The 18,195-nt window shown below is 43.0% G+C and overlaps 1 protein-coding gene across 1 annotated transcript; it reads left to right on the plus strand.

Moving 5' to 3' along the window:
• Window positions 1-95: 95 nt before the first annotated feature.
• serpini1 (serpin peptidase inhibitor, clade I (neuroserpin), member 1) lies at window positions 96-17,174 on the plus strand. The gene is made up of 9 exons (XM_029446075.1): window positions 96-615; window positions 9,680-9,974; window positions 10,378-10,608; window positions 10,885-11,079; window positions 13,694-13,898; window positions 14,593-14,690; window positions 15,898-15,984; window positions 16,094-16,183; window positions 16,262-17,174. The coding sequence occupies exons 2-9, from the start codon at window positions 9,701-9,703 to the stop codon at window positions 16,336-16,338; spliced, it is 1,257 nt and encodes a 418-aa protein (XP_029301935.1). The 5' UTR covers window positions 96-615; window positions 9,680-9,700; the 3' UTR covers window positions 16,339-17,174.
• The last annotated feature ends 1,021 nt before the right edge of the window (window positions 17,175-18,195 follow it).

The raw sequence follows: 18,195 nt of genomic DNA on the forward strand, positions 1-18,195 counted from the left end.
CAGTGGTATGATGTATTATATTAAAATAGCAGCACATTTAAAGCACAGCACTAAATTACCGGTTGCACTGTAGGACAAGATCGTTCTCAACCGATGTCAACTAGTGTCAGTTAGCCTTATCAAGAACATTTAATTACATTTCAACAGGTTTTAAGAGTGTCTGAGTCAAACTTAATGTATGTTACTTCAGAACTGCGCATTTACCAACAAAATAAACTATGCTAACCGTTGTAGGATGCTAATTTCACAACTGTTATGAAGCCAGAATCCATAGAATATAATGAAAATACGTTAAATAAAATGAGTTGGCCGTATCAATATGTGACAGGTGATACTTAAAACACGGAGCCGCAATGAGGAAGACAACGTTAAACAATAGACACCATTTATTTGATTAGGTAAACTATTTAATGTTCGCTTAAGCAAAGACGGAAGTAACAAAGAGGGATCTGATTTGTTCAAATTCATACTCTTTGGTCGACGTTCATTGGACCAATCGATGTGGAGGGGGCGGGGTCTGCGGCAAATGAACAGGCAGTGAGCTGCGGCGCTGGAGGAGAGCAGCAGAGAGAGAGACCGCACACATCCATCCATCATACCAAACACCATTTATCGGTAAGAGCCGTTTTTATGCAATAACCTACTATTGGTTCACTCGCACTGTTGTATCTGAATGACATGATAGGATAACAAACCGTAACTGCTTTACCTTTGAATGATTAAAAGAAAAAGAATAGCCAATTTCTGAGTTTGTCTAGAGAATATTTTTTTATGAAGGTGCAGGAATGTGTTGTTATAATATTTCATTTAATGGCACACCATAAAAGGATTATGATGCTATAATCAACATGTGTATGTTTTAATAAGGGGGCGGGTTGAGATGCACATTGGAGCCAAACCTTTTTCTTAGCCTATTGATTAAAGCCGTTGCCCGTGTGTCCACCACCAAATGCTATTTAATTTGTGTCGGTGGTCTATGATTGCATTGCTTGTTTTTGTTGTTTATTCCACTGAAAACAAGCTCAGGCATTGTGTTAGTTCTTGTCCTTGAAACACAGGCAAAGGCGCAGTGAGTGAATGTGTGTGTGAATTAACGAGGCAAATTGTAGTGATCCTGATCCTACCCCATCCCCACCCCACACACACGCACAAACACACACACACACCACTTGTTATTCCTTCATGCAGGTCTGTGTATGTGTGTGTGTGTTTGTGGTGGAAATTCAGCTGGGTCACAAACCTGAGAGAGAAACGAAATACATCTCTTGTAATTCAAAGCTAAAATATTATGATCATTTTATAAGTAAATATGACACGTCAGGTTACATCATAGGAATTTTAAAGAGATACCATGTGAGGACAAAAAACAGTCAATAATAAACAATTCAGTATTCTTCATTCTGATCTTCTTCTCTATTTCTCATTCTCTCAATCCACCTATGATCTCTTTATCAGATAATGAGCCCCTAAATCCTCGTTTAGGCCCAGAGTTCTAGCCGCTTCATATTCAGAGAAGCAGCATCCCTTTCAGTCATAATCTCAATGTATTAATCCCATATGCAACACAATTACTGCTTAATCTCTGATGATAATATAGCCTGCTGTTTCCTCCCTGTGCCCTCCTATGGTGTCAGAGTGTGTGTGCGGGTGTCCCGCCTATTCCCACAGAGCGCTGCATTAATTGCATTTCAATAATTAAATGTCTTTCAAATCAGCCTGGCAAAACAAAACGGGGGAAGGGAGAAGCAACTGACTGAGCCTGAACACTTGTGTGTGACTGCCAAGCATAATCGTGTGTATGTACGTATTTGTGTGTGTGTGTGTGTGTGTGTGTGTGTGTGTGTGTGTGTGTGTGTGTGTGTGTGTGTGTGTGTGTGTGCAGGTGTTGATGATTTTCTGTCAGTTACATATTCTGCTTTGAGAATAAAAAGGACATTTGCAATAAGTACTGCAGTTGACTATAGATTTGTACATCTTCTCGGGCTCGAACCAAACCTGCTATTTGCTGCAGTATGAAAATCTAATTTAATCTTTCTTTGTCCTGAAATACATTTATGCTCATGGTTACTAAATTTGAATTTACGGAAAATGCAGTAGAACAAAAGGCTGGCAGTGATCAGCACGGAAAACTGCTTATTTGTCTTCCACGAATGGAATTCATACACATGAAAAACACATAGCACAAGAGTTTAAATGATATATAACTAAAAAACATTAGAAAGGTGGGTAAACTAACATTTCAGGAGTTTGTTCTGCATTTGTTCCACTTTTCTCTTCACTTTCTAAGCAAACTCACACACTGAGGCACAGCACCTGCACACACACTCAGCAGCAGGTTTGTCCCCCGTACATTCTGCTGCAGCAAAGACACAAGGGATTAGTTTATACCTGGCCAGATAGGAGGATGAGAGCGGAGAGAGAGAAAGAGAGAAAGAGGTCATATCAGGGAGTTACAGACGGAGGGAGTCGGAAGAATGGAAAGTAATTGTTTATTTAATTGAATGCACCAAACTGTGAATGGTTAATATGTAAAAAAAACAAACAAATGCAACACGTCAGAAAAAACCCATTGGATTTATACTAAACATCAGAAAAGAAACCAGTAAAATATAAAAAGAAATATCTGATAAACTCTTAAAAAGTGATCATTTTGAAACATCTTTTATATTAAATTTGTCTGAAAAACTCTTATAAAAGAAACATTTACTACGATTTTACAGCAGCCTCCTCAACCTTTTACAGTCTGTCCAGCTCACATCAACTTACACACACACACACACACACACACACACACACACACACACGTACATTGGAATCGATCTGGCGATTTACTGTCGGCACTGAGGAGAGGGCTGAGCGGGACGGTGAGAGACAGATCTCTGTGAGGACGACAGTGAAATGGTTGAAGTGATTTGGTAATACCCATATTTCCCTCTCCCTCAAACTCTACAGCTCAAATCCCTAATCAATGTGAATCATCCTCCTCATTGTCTCACTTGTCGCCATCATTGTCTCTCTCAATCCCGTCTCAATTTTCACACCTGTTCCCTCGCTAACCCTCCGCGCCCTGGAGCCAGCGACACAATCACAGTTCAGCTTCAGTTTCTGCTCTCTCGCTCTCCGCCCATTCACCTGGCTCTCCCTTCTTATTCTCTATCACCCGCCTTGTCTCCCTTTCTTACCTCTTTTACCCAAAAAACACACACCCAAGCCCAAGTTTCCCCCACAGGACTAGTTGATAGTGACCTTTCCTGTCTCCCTGGTCTTTAGTCTATTTGAAAAAGCCTCCAGTCTTTTCACTTACACCGCTGACCCCAAATAGAGGCCGATCCAATTACAGCTCAAACCTCCTAACTGCGCTCCCACAGCGTCGAAGCTCCTACTGTATGTGTGTACGTGTGTGTGTGTGTGTGTGTGTGTGTGTGTGTGTGTGTGTGTGTGTTTCTGATATAGAGAAAGAAAAGAAGCACTGTTGAGTGTGTCTTGGCAGATTGTGGGGAGCAGTCAACCATCTTGCCATGCCATGCAGGGGGTTGTTAGATATGGTTGGCTCCGAGTCAAAGCTAGTATCTGCGTGGAAGTTGCCTCTATTCAGGTTTTCAGTGCACTTCCTGTCTCTGTCCGTGCGTCTTACTTATGTCTTCCTCTCTTTTGCTAAAGTCCTACTCGCATGTCTTACTTGTTTTTGTTGGTGTCTCTGCTCTTCGTTCTTCCCTCTCTTAGTCTATTAAACTGTATATATACCTCTTTATCTCTCCCTCCCTCCGGGTGTCTCTGTTAGCAGGGATTAATAAAGGGTTGTTAACCTCTGTGTGTCCTCTGTGGAGTGTACCGTCAGCATCCTGGGACTCCCTGGCAGGTTATGTCATTTCCTAACAAGGGGCTGAATGAGCTGAGGATGTGCTGCAGGTAGTCTCACTCTGTGATGGATAAACTGCAGGAGGTTGTTTCTGTAAGTCTGAGGTGCTAATGAACCATTGTTGCGCCGACAGCGAGCGCCAGCAACCGCATGTATTGTGTCGTTGTGGGAGATCGATTGATACCATTTTGAGATATCGGCATTAGCTGATGTCTGCACTCATGAGGCCGATTATTTATTTATCAGAGTATTTCCCTGAGCCACCACCAGGGAAGGCCGCTACGCTAACATCGTTTCTTTTAATGTATTATATATAATGTTCATTGTCTCTCAGAACATAGGAGATGTTGCTAACTGTTGATAAACGCTGTTGTTCAGTGACTCAAACTCTTATATATAAAATAAAATAAGTGCACTGCAGGCCGAGTGCAGATATACTTATATATATCTATATATATATATATATATATATATATATATATATATATATATATCTATCTATATCTATATCTATATCTATATCTATATCTATATCTATATCTATATCTATATCTATATCTATATATATATATATATATATATATATATATATAGATAAAAACAGCGTTAAATACGTTTTAATTTACTTTTAGCAAATGTGTGTCTCGTTCATTTATTATTATTAAATTGTTCTATTTTATCAGAAATATCCTCCATTTATAAGATGCAACAAAAACCCAAGTTAAAATAATAAAATGCATCCTGACTGAATGTAACACACGATGAAGCTTCTGCTTCCAGTCACCTTGAGTCTGCAGGTACATCGTTGGCCTAGTTTAGTGATCTTCAGGCTTATCTGGTGACGCCACTGGTGTTACATTTGATTCTAACGTTTAATTAAAAGGTAATTCACTGGAGTTTATTCGCTGACACATTCCTTTTACATTTTTAATACAATAAAATAGTAATGAAATACCTGTGTGAATATGGTGGTTGCTTTGGGGGAGAGGTGGCACGCTGCTTTTGAAGATGTTGAACCTCAAAGGATTTTGTTATAAATGATGAACATGCAGAGTGTGAAATATTATGTTGAAGTGACAGTTACCTTTAAAAATGCACAGTGGTGGATTTATTTATCATAGATATTTATAATTATATTTCATCATAAATAAATAAATAATTCAACTGAAATTCTGATTTTCTTTCCGTATTTTGACAAATGTGTGCAATAGATTGTCTCATCAACTACACCAGGGGTGTCAAACTCATGTTAGTTCAGGGGCCACATGCAGCACAATGTGATCTCAGGTGGGCCGGAGCAGTAACATCACAGCATAATAACATATAAATAACCACAACTCCACATGTTCCCTTTGTTTTAGTACAAAAAAAGTACAAATACATTCTGAAAATGTTCTAATTTGATCTTTTTACTAAACATTATGAACCTATTTCAACAATATTAAGCCTCAGTTTATCATTTACACACGTGTGTTACAACTTACAGATCAGTGTATCTACAAAGGCACAAGACATTTCGTCACAGGTATCTGGAACAGGATTTTACTTTATGATCAAAACAACTCATTTGTACACTTTGCAAAGTGGACCGGACTGGACCCTCTGGCGGGCCGGTTTTGGCCCCCGGGCCGCATGTTTGACACCCCTGCATTACATCCAGACGGGTGAATCACATCAGTGAATAGTTGGACTGAAGCACTTAAATACAGTTAAACAAAACAAAACTGCTTTTAACCTAACTTCACGTCCAGATGAGGTCCAGCCTCGCAGACGTTCAGCTGCTGCTTCCTGGTTGCTGCCTGGTTGCTGCCTGGTTGCTGCCTGGTTGCTGCCTGGTTGCTGTCTGGTTGCTGCCTGGTTGCTGCCTGGTTGCTGCCTGGTTGCTGCCTGGTTGCTGCCTGGTTGCTGCCTGGTTGCTGCCTGGTTGCTACTGGAGGTGATTGATGCATTTGATCCACTTTATTGGGCCCAGTAATGGCAGTCCCCAGCCACCACAGGAGTTTAGTGCTTCCTCTCTCCAGGACTGAAATGGAGTTAAAGGCTCTACCCAGTGGTGGGCCTCGCTGAGTAAATCCTCTGCTCCGCCTCGGGAGTCTCCACCTCAGCGGGTGAGCAATAGGTGAGAGACGGTAGTCTAACCAAACTGTGGGAAAGTGGGACACTTGGATGCATGAGTGATTCGAGATTAATGACGTCGTTTTATTCATGTTCAGTGCGAGTGTTCATGCATTTTGCTCAGCGCGAGACTAGAACAACGCGTAGCAAGCGGCCGCTTGTGGTTCCTCAAAGGAAAACTTGAAACTCATGAATGATAATCAAACTGTCATCGTCTCCGCACTGCAAAGCCCTTTTTATAACTTACACAGCTTCGTGGTGAAGTCGTGCCAGATTTTACACAGTGTCCAGAAATTCAAGGTTTTTTCGGGGGCCAGAGATAATCACAGACATCATTCTGTGCAGTTTATTCCCAGAGGGATAGGGACGGTAGCATTTTCACAGAATTTGTCAAAGCGCCTACGAGTTTGGGCAGTTTGGAAGTGTACTTAGAGCCTGTGATGTGAACCAGTGTGCTGTGATTTGAGCAGGAGCAGGGAAGTGGGTTAAAGAGGGAGATACTGTTGGGGGACTTGCTGCAGCCAATTTACAGAGGAGGAAAAAGAAGAGTGGAAGCATGTCTTGTTTCTGCAAAACTACTGCGTGTGTGTGTGTGTGTGTGTGTGTGTGTGTGTGTGTGTGTGTGTGTGTGTCTGTCAGAGAGTGCATTGAGTGACAGAACTGGAGCTGCTATGAAGAGAGGGGTTAGACAGAAAACGCTGAGTAGTGAGTGAGAAAAGGAAAGAGAGTTTATCTGCCTATATGGAAGCAGGAAGATATCTTTTAAAGAGTAAAAGTCCTGTCAGCTTGGCAAAATGAAAAATGTCCATCACTTGCAGTTGCTCTGGTAACCTTGGCTTGTGGGAATGTGTACTTTAAAGTGTGCATGTGTGTGTGTGTGTGTGTGTGTGTGTACCTGTGGTTGTGAACCGTGAATAAGGATGTCCATGTTTAATAAATTCCCCCGGCCTCCGAAGCATGCCGTCTCAAGGTGTTGGGTTTAAATGGCAGAAAGGATTAACTTACGTGATGTGGATTTGGGTGACGTCACATTTTAATTGTGGAAATGTCAACTGCCGATCTATTCTGTCTGAGAATTAGGATTACACAGAGAGATTAGAGAATGCTTTTAAAGGCCAGTGAGTTTAATTGCACGGAATTAATCAAATTGTCAGGATTAAACTTTTGCAACTTAAACCATGAGAGACATATTCAGTTCTTTTAGTCACAGGAGAACATTTCATGTGTGGGTGTTGGGTTTCCCCGCCTACCTGGGAAGCATACTGGGAACCCCCACCTGAGTAGATTGAAGCCAAAGTTGGGCTCGTAGTCATCAATGGCCGAACTGAAGTGTGGGATCCTCTTGCAGACAACGTGCCTCAACTCAAAAAGGTCAGAATGGTGTCACTGTTACAAGTAATAGCCAGCCACCCATGGTGTTATTAACCACTCACACATGCACACTCGCACGCAGACACACAGGTGCACACACAATGATGCTCCACACCACTTTCCTTGGCTTAACTGCATGGCTGGGTCTTTCCTTACAGAAAGCAGGGCTGTCTGTCTGAAAAGTTCAGCTCCCACAGCTCAGAAGGTCAGGAACATTACCTCCATTTACATCTCTGCCAGCTGCCTCCTCCTTTCCCCTCAGCCTTTCTTACTCTCTCTGGATCTCTCCCGCTCTGTCTTCAGTGACGCACGGCATGTGAGAGCGGCTGAACACACGTGACTAACAGTCTATCAACGCTGTCGTGTGACTTTTCTGTTCAGATCTATTCAAAGTGCATCGTGCACCTCGCTCCATGTAAAGTAACTCTGTTCACTGAAACAGATGCAAACCCAGATGGCGGTTTGGTGAGTGCCATGCTTGTCCAAAGCAGTTTGTCACAATGCTTCTTGATGGAGAACAAACCAGATGAGACAGTCAGCTTAGATGCACATAAAGTGGAAGTGGTCATGTGTGTGTGGTTTGCAAGAGAAGGAGGAATGAAACTTCGTATGACTTGGATGCAGTTCAGTGTAAAATGTATCAGACAGGTGATCTTCTATATTTTTGTTCTTGTGAAAAGACTCAAAGCCAACGATGACGACACTCAAGACTCTGTTTCCTACCAAGATGTGAATCTATAAAGAACATCTTCTTTTTCAAGGTTACATCATTTCCTACTTATGCTGCGCTGTAGTTGTAGTCAGTATGTACAACAGGAAGGATGTGTAGAATGGAATAAAGAGAAACTACAGTGCACGCTCATGGCACCGGTGTAACATCGTGGCTTTCTGATGTATTTGAATAGTTTCTGAATAACAATGGAGGTCTGTGACACAGAGGAATACGCTTTGGCTGCACACACACACACAGAATACTAGGATCAAATCATTGTTTGTTTTGGTCTTTTCATGGAATTAGTTGACAGTATGAAACAAATATAGAATATCTGCAGACTAATCCTTTAGGATTTGACGTGTCTGCGTCCCCCAGGTTGGACGGGCTTTATGTTTTGAGGGAACATTGTTTGTCACATTCTCGGGGCACAGCAGAGGAAAGGACAGCACACAACAGGATGGGGCACTAATTCTTTAGCTGCCACCCATTGTTGTTGTTGTTGTTGACACTCAGGTGCGTTGTGACCACAGTCACCTGCCGTCCCACACGTACAGGAGCAGCCAGCAGATTCCAGCACCTTACACAAACTGTACGGTGACAGCAGCCCCGCAGAGAGACAAACACCAACACACAGACGTATTGTGCAGTGTGTGTGTGTGTGTACATCCCTTGTCTTTTCAAAAGGTATAAAGGGGGAGGGTTAAAGAGGGGGGGGGGGGGGGTGAAGGTGAAGATGGATAACATATGGACGAGAGGGAGTGTGATGGTATGGAAAGATGAGGGGATTGATGGAGGATGGGCGAAGGTGGGGGTAAAGGCCTCAGTAACTCTGTACGGACAGACAGAAACTCATCTATTCAGACACACACACACACACACACACACACACAGAAGCTGATTTAACTCTAGATATATGTATATATAATATGTATGAGCTCATTTAGCAGATGTGCTCTGAGCAGCGATGCTGACTGCAGCACAGCTTCAGTTACTGCACATCTTGTTGTTTATATACCCTCTCGCTCCGTCTTTATCTGTTGTTTCTGTAACTGCACAAGAGTTTTAACTCTTCACGTGTGTGTTTACTCTTTCTCTTCTGTCCTCCTCCCTGACCCACTGCTCTTTCATCTAAATGAATATTAATCTGTTGCGGGTTTCTTTCCTGATGAATCTCTCTCCTTTGGACCTACTTTGTGTTATTTTACAGCAGTATGTCTGTATATGCACAGTATAGCTGTTTGAACTGTTCAACAGTGAATCCTCGTTGCATTTATAAAATGTTTTCAGTTTAATTTGGCAGGATGTTTAACTGACAGATGTTTCTCTCTCCTCTGCTCTCTTTTCGTCATCCTACATCCCTCCTCTCTCTACTTTCATCTCCCTCGCTTCCAAAATCCTCTTGTCCCTCGTTTCTCCCCTACGCAATAATCTTCTCTACCTTTTATCCCCCCCCCCTTCCTTTCTGAAATCCTCCTCTCTCTACTTTTGGATCTGTCACTCTCCAAATCATTTTCTCTCTTTCATCTTGTCTTTCTTCCATCCTCACCTTTTTTTCAAAACCTACTTCTGGTTTTCTTTCCATCCCTTCCCCCTCCACCCCTCCACCCCTCCACCCTCAGCTCTCTGTGGTCCGTGCTGCGATGTTGATCCTGGATGTTTTCTCCCCGCTCCTCCTCCTCCTCCTCTCCATCCTGTTGCCGCGCTACGGTTGCGGGGCGGCGGACATTCCGGAGGACACTACATCAGAGTTCTCGGTCAGACTGTACCACCAGCTGCAGGCGGCGGGGGATCAGGATAACATCATTTTCTCCCCGCTGAGCGTGGCTCTGGCCCTGGGCATGGTGGAGCTGGGAGCCAGGGGGGCTTCGCTGGAGGAGATACGACAGACTGTGGGATTCAGCCACCTGCTGCCAGGTGAGAGACACTGTCACAAGCACAGGTTCACTGGCATCATCATCTAATGAGAGATGCAGGTGCTTTATGGGAAATGTAGGACCCAGTGCGTTTGGTCATAATAAATCCCCCCAACTTTAAGGAAGTGCAATATGAAATCACAGTACCCCCATAGTACAAGACATACTAACAGAACAATGCATGCAGTATTTTATTTTCTTAAATATTGTTGCAGTGCACTCAGACTTTAGAGTAATTATAGAACCATACAGAAGCTGACGCCCCGCCCCTCCCCAATGTGCTCCGTTCCTCATTTATTTGTATCTTATATGCATAAAATTGCATTATTTTTGCTACTGCTGTACCATTGTACTCTGTATACACACCTACAGTATGCATGTGTGTGTCTCCCTCTGTTCTCCAGGCGTGGAGTTCTCCTTGCTCCAGAACCTGACCGCGGCGCTGTCGGGCGATGACACCCACTATGTGATCAGATTTGCCAACAGCCTCCTCCTGCAGGAAGGCGTCACCTTTAACCCAGAGTTCCTGCATCTGATGAGGAAGTACTTCAGGGCCGACGTGGAAACGGTAGACTTCAGCGAATCAGCAGCCGTGGCAGAGCAGATCAACAACTGGGTGGAAAATCATACTGAGAGTGAGTTGGAGGACAGCAGGGAGATGAATACACATCTACAGTCCCAGTGACATGGCGTTACATCGTTGTTGTTTTAATCACATCATCTTTAGGTTAAGGTTTGAGAGAGACAGCATGTCAGCTCAGTACTATATACCAACCCTCAGTTGCACAAATCTCTTTCCTGTTTCTCTGTCAGTGAGTTTGACTTCAAAAGCTGCATCCCAGCAGGGGCTGTCCTCAGGCCGATGCAAACTAATATAGATCCTAACACACTGTACAAATCTCTGCCTCCAGGTAAGATCCGTGAGCTGCTATCAGCCGAGGACTTCAGCAGCGCGACACGTCTGACCCTGGTGAACGCCGTCTACTTTAGAGGCTCCTGGAGAAACCAGTTCAGGCCAGAGAACACCAGAACCTTCTCCTTCAGCAGAGACGACGGCTCTGAAGTCCAGACACTCATGATGTACCAGCAGGGAGACTTCTACTATGGTAGGGATGAGCTGTGTGTGTGTGTGTGTGTGTGTGTGTGTGTGCGTCGTTAGCCTTGCACCTGTGGCTCTTCTTCTGGAGCCAGCTAGTATTTCCCGAGGTTATTTAAAATGTTAATCTTAGATCTGAAATATTCATATGTGGAGTGTTATTCCCATAAGGCTCCTCTGTGTTGCTCAGTGAGCTCTGCTGCGAAAGTCTTCTTCACTCGCACAAACTCCTCTGGTACGTCTGTTTGATTAGTATATTTTCAATGTTATACGATATTAGCGATACTGTGTTAAGTCATGCAGCACTACAGAAGGTAGAACGCTGTATTTCTGTTCCCTCCCTTCGCACACCTTTTGTCCCCGGGGATGTTTTATTAATATCTGCTTTTAAATTAGATTATACAACATTATATTTTGTCTGTTGTTATGCAGACTTTCAATCATTTGGAGTAATTATAGTATTATTAAGTCACTGTGAATCTCCCAGAAAGACCTTTGCTTCCCTCCAATTGAATATTTCATCATTACATTTTCCCAAAGGGCATGCACACATATTTTATTCTTTTATATAGGGCTGCAACTAACTAAATAATAGTTTACTTTATATTTTTAAAGCAGAAAATCCACAAAGTTATAAAGCTGGATGCAATTTTGGCGTAATACATTATTTAAATGATCTACTGTCTAAAGTGTTGTGGTAAATCTGCCAGGCAGCACATGTCTGGATGTACTGTCTGAGTCGATGATGTGTTTAAGGTTGAGGTTTCCTTTATCCTGACACACTCGTTAAGGCTATTTCATCAGTCTGCCTGCTGTGAGTTTATAGCTCTACTAAACGTGTCACATATCGGTGTGTTAGTTGTTTTGCCAGCTGTGAGGTGTGAGACTGTTTGTGCTGGAGTCCTGCAGGTTTCCTATAATGCTGTTAAATCTGAATGATTCCAGTCTGTCTCTCGTGCATCGAGTCATTTACTGTCTGACGTTCTGCCAAAAACGCTTACATCAGATTCTTACTGCACTGCTACTAAAGTTGCCGAGTTATTTTGGTGCAGTCTGTGTGTGTGTAGTGAGACTGCACTCTTGCACACACCTACGTTCACAGGGTGCACGTATACACACACACTCAGGATCAAGGAGGTGTGTGTGCGTGTGTCTGTGTGAGGGTGTGTGTGTGTGTAGTGAGACTGCACTCTTGCACACACCTTCGTTCACAGGGTGCACGTATACACACACACTCAGGATCAAGGAGGTGTGTGTGTGTGTGTGTGTGTGTGTGTCTGTGTGAGGGTGTGTGTGTGTGCGTGTAGTGAGACTGCACTCTTGCACACACCTACGGTCACAGGGTGCACGCATACACACACACTCAAGATCAAGGAGGTGTGTGTGTGTGTGTCTGTGTGAGGGTGTGTGTGTGTGTGTAGTGAGACTGCACTCTTGCACACACCTTCGTTCACAGGGTGCACGTATACACACACACTCAGGATCAAGGAGGTGTGTATGTCTGTGTCTGTGTGAGGGTGTGTGTGTGTGTAATGAGACTGCACTCTTGCACACACCTACGTTCACAGGGTGCACATATACGCACACACTCAGGATCAAGGAGGTGTGTGTGTGTGTGTGTGTGTGTGTGTGTGTGTGTGTGTGTGTGTGTGTGTGCAGAACAGGGACACGTCCTTGGGAGAAATCTGCTTTTGCATTCTCATTTTGAAGCACAATCATGTTTTCTTAAGTAAAGTGTTTTTGGAAGCCACACCCCGCTCTCTGCTGCAACGATGCTTCACTCTGCATCAGCCGCCGCTGCACAGAACGCCACATGTAAGTTAATGAAGGATGAGAAGTCTTTTTGTTTCTTTCAAGCAGCTTCAAAAGAAAAAAGAATGTGCCAAGATTGAGATAAAGTCTGGCAATGTTAATTACGCTGTAATCTCCATCTCACACTGCAAATACCAAAGTGAGGGAGATCATCTTATGTTTAGATTTACATGTTTTGAGTATAAAGGGATTATCTCATCCTGACTAAGAAACACTGTCTCATTTAGTTCAAGTAAATGTTTGTTGGATTGATAGTTAAAATGTGTATCTGTGGGTTTAGTTTATTTAGATACAGAGACACGTGTTAAAGATCAAGCCCATGAAGATATCCCTTCCTCGGCCTCTGTAGTGTATCCGTAAGAAGATATCAGCTCTTACAGATGTTTCTGTGTGTAATCACCTCTGGATGTGTGTGGGCGGGTGTGTATTTGAATGTGTGTGTATGCATGCGAGGATGTGTTCTTTTCCCTCGATCCCAGATTGCTTTACTGGGTTTTATTTCCTGCCTGCATGTTAGTGTGAAAAGGGCATTGCACAAACAGTTGACACACAGTGCATACAGTGTGTAACACATTTTCACACCAAGTGTAACTAAAGCCTTCCAAGTGAAGCATCAGTGGTTTTTAATTAGTGCATCAGGGAAATGACCACACACGCTGTGATCAATACAGTCGATCAATGAGCTTTAACATGCTTCCATCTGCTCCTCCTCAGCCCAGCTTACAGACACATTACAGGAGGCGCCAATACAAGTTGGTGTGTGTGCACGTATCATTCAATGCCTGCATTTGCGTGTGTCTCCTCCCCACCAGGTGAGTTCAGCGATGGCTCACAGGAGGCTGGCGGTGTGTACCAGGTGTTGGAGATGCCCTATGAGGGCGAGGACATGTCCATGTTGATCGTTCTGCCTCGGCAGGAAGTGCCACTGGCTTCCCTGGAGCCCATCATCAAAGTGGCACTGCTGGAGGAGTGGGCTAACAATGTCAAACGGCAGAAGGTGGAAGTCTACCTACCTCGGTGAGAGATGACGCACGCAAACACCAAACAACATCTTCTGTCTGTGAAGTTTTGTATACCCGATGTATCTGAACATGCCTTGGTTACATGTTAGTTAGGGGTAAGCCACATTACATGAAAGACAGATAAACTTGATTGTCCCAGAGGGGAAATGTGTCTTTAAATACAAAAACAACATGAATCCATCTCTAAACACAAGAGACCTCTGACACAATGATCTCTTCTTGTTGTGGGTGATACTTGCATTTCCCAGAATGCAAAGCCAGAGGAGTAATGGCTGTTTTTAGTTTGTGAGTGGAAAGAGCCATAACAACAGCAATGAGTGTTTCCCATCATTGAACTGCATCTATCATTGGAACTCTCTGCATCATTTCTTTAGTAGCGTTGACGTAAAACAGATTTTATATTCTAAGGGTACCACAAATATTTAACATAATTGTTTTAAGCTGCACCTGCACTGCAAATATAGGAACAAGACTTCAGGTCATTTAGCTAAATGACAAATGACAAACACTATAAACACGCATTTTAATCCTTTAGCTAATGCCACTGTGGCAAAATACAAGAAGATACACAAAATGGTTTTATGTCTCCCTTCCTAAATCTTTTGTCCCACGATGATAACTCCTCATCCACCTCAGATTTCTGCACGTGACCACTTATTTTCCTGAACCCCCACTGCTGCATTGTGCAGGTTCAAAGTGGAGCAGAAGATCGACCTGAGGAGCACTCTGCAGGAGCTGGGAATCAAGAACATCTTCACCAACGACGCTGATCTCTCCGCCATGACAGGTAACGCATCCCCAAAGATTAGTATATTAAAACACATGGATGTAGACACGAATGTTCACGAGAGATAAACTCCTGGAAGGCTTCAGCATTGGGAAGTTGACTCAATATTTCTGCTTCTTGGCTGCAGTGAAGTTGCCTCTGGTACTTTCTCAGGTAACCAAGGTAACTGGCACCGAGTGGGCAGGTCAGAGCTGTCACATCATCATCTGGTAAAAATAGATCCAGAGAGAGAGACACAGATAAATACATAGAGGTAGGGAAATAAAGAGACGTATGTATACAATACAATCTAAATAAAATAATGTAAAGGTGTTCCCTTCATGGGAAGCTTCACATGCTTTAACGGGAACATCCAACCAAAACACATCTCCATAAACAATAACAGTTCAAAGAGCCTTATATAATCCACATCCTGCGTGCTCGGTGCTGAACAGCTTGTTCTCACCGGCCTGATGGAGCTCGTATTATATTGTGAAGCACAATCTGCAGGCTGTGCTTCACTTCAGCACACCTTGTACTCGCTGCAAACGTCCTTCTTCTCAGAGGGATTGCTCTATTCTGGCAGGTAGATAAGACAGGGGGGGTGTGGTGGTGGGGGGGGGGTTTAAATGCTTTTAATCTAATTAATTAAAAATGAAAAAGATAATTTTTCAAATGGAGGTGCATGATGTGATCTGGTTCAGTGTCTGTGTTGATTTTGATAACTGTGGATACTCTTTTTACATAAATACAAGTAGTAATACCACAGTGTGGAAATACTCTTAGAAATAAAAGTTGTGCATTTAACGTAAAATTACAAACGTATTAGCGTCAGTAAAAGAACTCACTCTGCACAGTGCATTAATCACTTTAATGTTGCAGCTGGTAAAGTTGGATCTTATTTCTTTACAAAACAACTGGTAGCTTGTGGATTGTACCAAGGGAGTAATAACCTTTTATCTTCATTTACATGATATTTATTTGGCTGATTTATATGTTGTATTATTCATCTATAATTGTAGTGAAGTATAAAGTACAATATTTGTCTCTGAATCGTAGGAAATTAAAATGCTCAAGTATTCAAAACTGTACTTAAGTAAATGTACTTAGTTACTGTCCACCACCAGGATACAATGTACAATGTCTGAACATCACATGGCCGTCACATCTCTCACTGACGGATCATTGTTGTGGAGACAAAGTGACGATGTGTGTGTTTGTGCATCAGATGGTAAGGACCTGCACATTGGAAAGGCGGTGCAGAAGGCTTACCTGGAGGTGACTGAGGAGGGGGCAGAAGGAGCCGTCGGCTCAGGTAGACATCATCAGAATCTCCCTGATTATTAACGTTGCCACACATGTGCTGTGTCTCTGCAGGCGTCACTAAACTGTGGTGCTTGTTTCCTCCGTCCCCTCCCTCTCAGGAATGATCGCCCTCACCAGGACTCTGGTGCTGTACCCGCAGGTCATGGCTGATCACCCGTTCTTCTTTGTCATTAGAAACCGGAGGACAGGTATGTGTGTCTCTGTGCGAGCGTGCCTCTGATATACTGAACGTGACCTGACATTCTACCTGTGCCTTTCTTCCTCAGGGTCCATCCTCTTCATGGGCAGGGTCATGACCCCCGAAGTCATCGACCCCAACGACCAAGACTTTGACTCCATGTAAACCCGATCTCAGATCCTGACGTCGTAACTGCTACCTATCCTCTATCGCCATCTTCAGCTGTGTTTTATACTCTTAACAAACAAACAAAATACAAACTGGATATAATACGATATATTATATATTGAAATATGACATACGACATAATAACGTAACTGTGTTTTGATACTGGAAGCTTTAAACTCTTGTATACAGACATGCAGAGAGAGGAAGTTGTACATATTCTCTGGTAAGGGATGGTTTGTATATGAGAAAGAAGAACAGATGATATGTAATCCACGCACAACCCCTTTAAGTTCAGCAGCTTCGCACTCACCTGCGCCCACACACACACGACGCACAACCGCCGTTTTCTCTCTACTTCTGAAAAGAAGCATTTCTTACTCCAGATACAGTACGTGCACACTGTGAGTTTCACACTTTAATTATATCCCTGTACATTTGACATTGTGTTCTATAGCTACACATATACTCAGTATTTATTGCAGAATAAACATGTGCAAACATTTTGTCCCTATACGATGAATCTTAGTAATATATCTGTTCCAGACAGTATTCTAGTCGTTTTTTACACTGTAGGCACATGGCTAAACTGCTGATGAACTAATATGCCTTATCACATCTGAGCGGTTGATTAAGCCCCAGCTGGGCATCTCACAGGTGAGCAGAGGAGACTGCGTGACTAAGGCGGGTTGCTATAGAGGCGGGCAGGAGCGTGCAGGCGCACTGAAAAAGATCTGCTGCAGCGTTTTGGATGTACATACAGGGAGAAACAGTAACACCAGCTGTGTTCAGTCTTTTACTCAATAAAAACATGAATGTGTTCCCATTACAAAGCACTGTGTCGTCCTCTCTGCATGAAGGTTGTTCCTATGTGCTTTTGAATGCAAGCTGTATTTTCAAGGACAGCGCGGCTTATACGGGCCGTTCACAGCGTTTAGGATGGCATCAATACAAACGCTACCAGCGAGTGATACATCTTTATGGTGCTTTTAGATGAAATATTTGGTGGGATTTGACAAACATGCAATGCTTCAGGAGTTTATGAAAGCAGTTCAGGAAAAAGCCCATTACATATTCGGTGCCTGAATATATAATGGGCTTTATATAATGCCCTGGGGCCGGCTGTTACGGCTCAACAGCCAACCTTAGGGCCGAAGATGACTGTTCAACCGTAGCTCTGCTTCCCAGGGCAGACAATCTCCTGCCAAGGCATCTTGGAATAGTTTCAGCCCCATGGCATCACCTAGCTACCACACACACACACACACACACACACACACAGATCATATCACTAGGCCAGGCAGGGATATACTGTGACCAAGGACGAATGAGACCTGCATGTTGATGCTGATAAATGTCACTTCATGAGGAAGACTGCATGTAAGGAAATACGAGTCAGTTTATTCATAATGTAGGAACATTTATATTTTAAGGATATGTTCTGCCCTGTCATCATTAAATCAACTCATCGATTAGTCAAACTATTAATCGTAAGTGTTATTCAGCTCTAATTCAGATCTCAATCTGCCTTATCAAGTCTAACATCACCTTCAACATATAGAATACATGTCTACACAGACAAAGACCTTAAAGAGGCATTTTATTATCATTCAAAAAGCATTTTAAAATTTTAATTATATTGTTAATGAGGCATTTTTTCATCGTGAAGCCACTTGTAAGTTTTGTTTCTCCGAGTAAATGTGTGTGTGTGTGTGTGGTTGGGTACCGCCACACAACCAATACATCTGTTGCTGTCTGCGCGGCGATTGTAATATATTAGGAAATAAACCTTGATAATTACCTCCCGACAGATATTCCCTGCCAATATATGAGCGTGTGTGCTTTGTGATAAACACC

The sequence above is a fragment of the Cottoperca gobio genome, chromosome 13 (assembly GCF_900634415.1).
Source record: "Cottoperca gobio chromosome 13, fCotGob3.1, whole genome shotgun sequence".
NCBI classification, from domain to species: Eukaryota; Metazoa; Chordata; class Actinopteri; order Perciformes; family Bovichtidae; genus Cottoperca; species Cottoperca gobio.

Coding starts and splice junctions, on each gene's coding strand:
- serpini1 (XM_029446075.1), top strand. CDS start 9,701: ATGTTGATCCTGGATGTTTTCTCCCCGCTCCTCCTCCTCCTCCTCTCC. Junction 10,609..10,884: donor GGTGGAAAATCATACTGAGA/GTGAGTTGGAGG, acceptor CTCTGCCTCCAG/GTAAGATCCGTGAGCTGCTA. Junction 14,691..15,897: donor TGATCTCTCCGCCATGACAG/GTAACGCATCCC, acceptor TTTGTGCATCAG/ATGGTAAGGACCTGCACATT.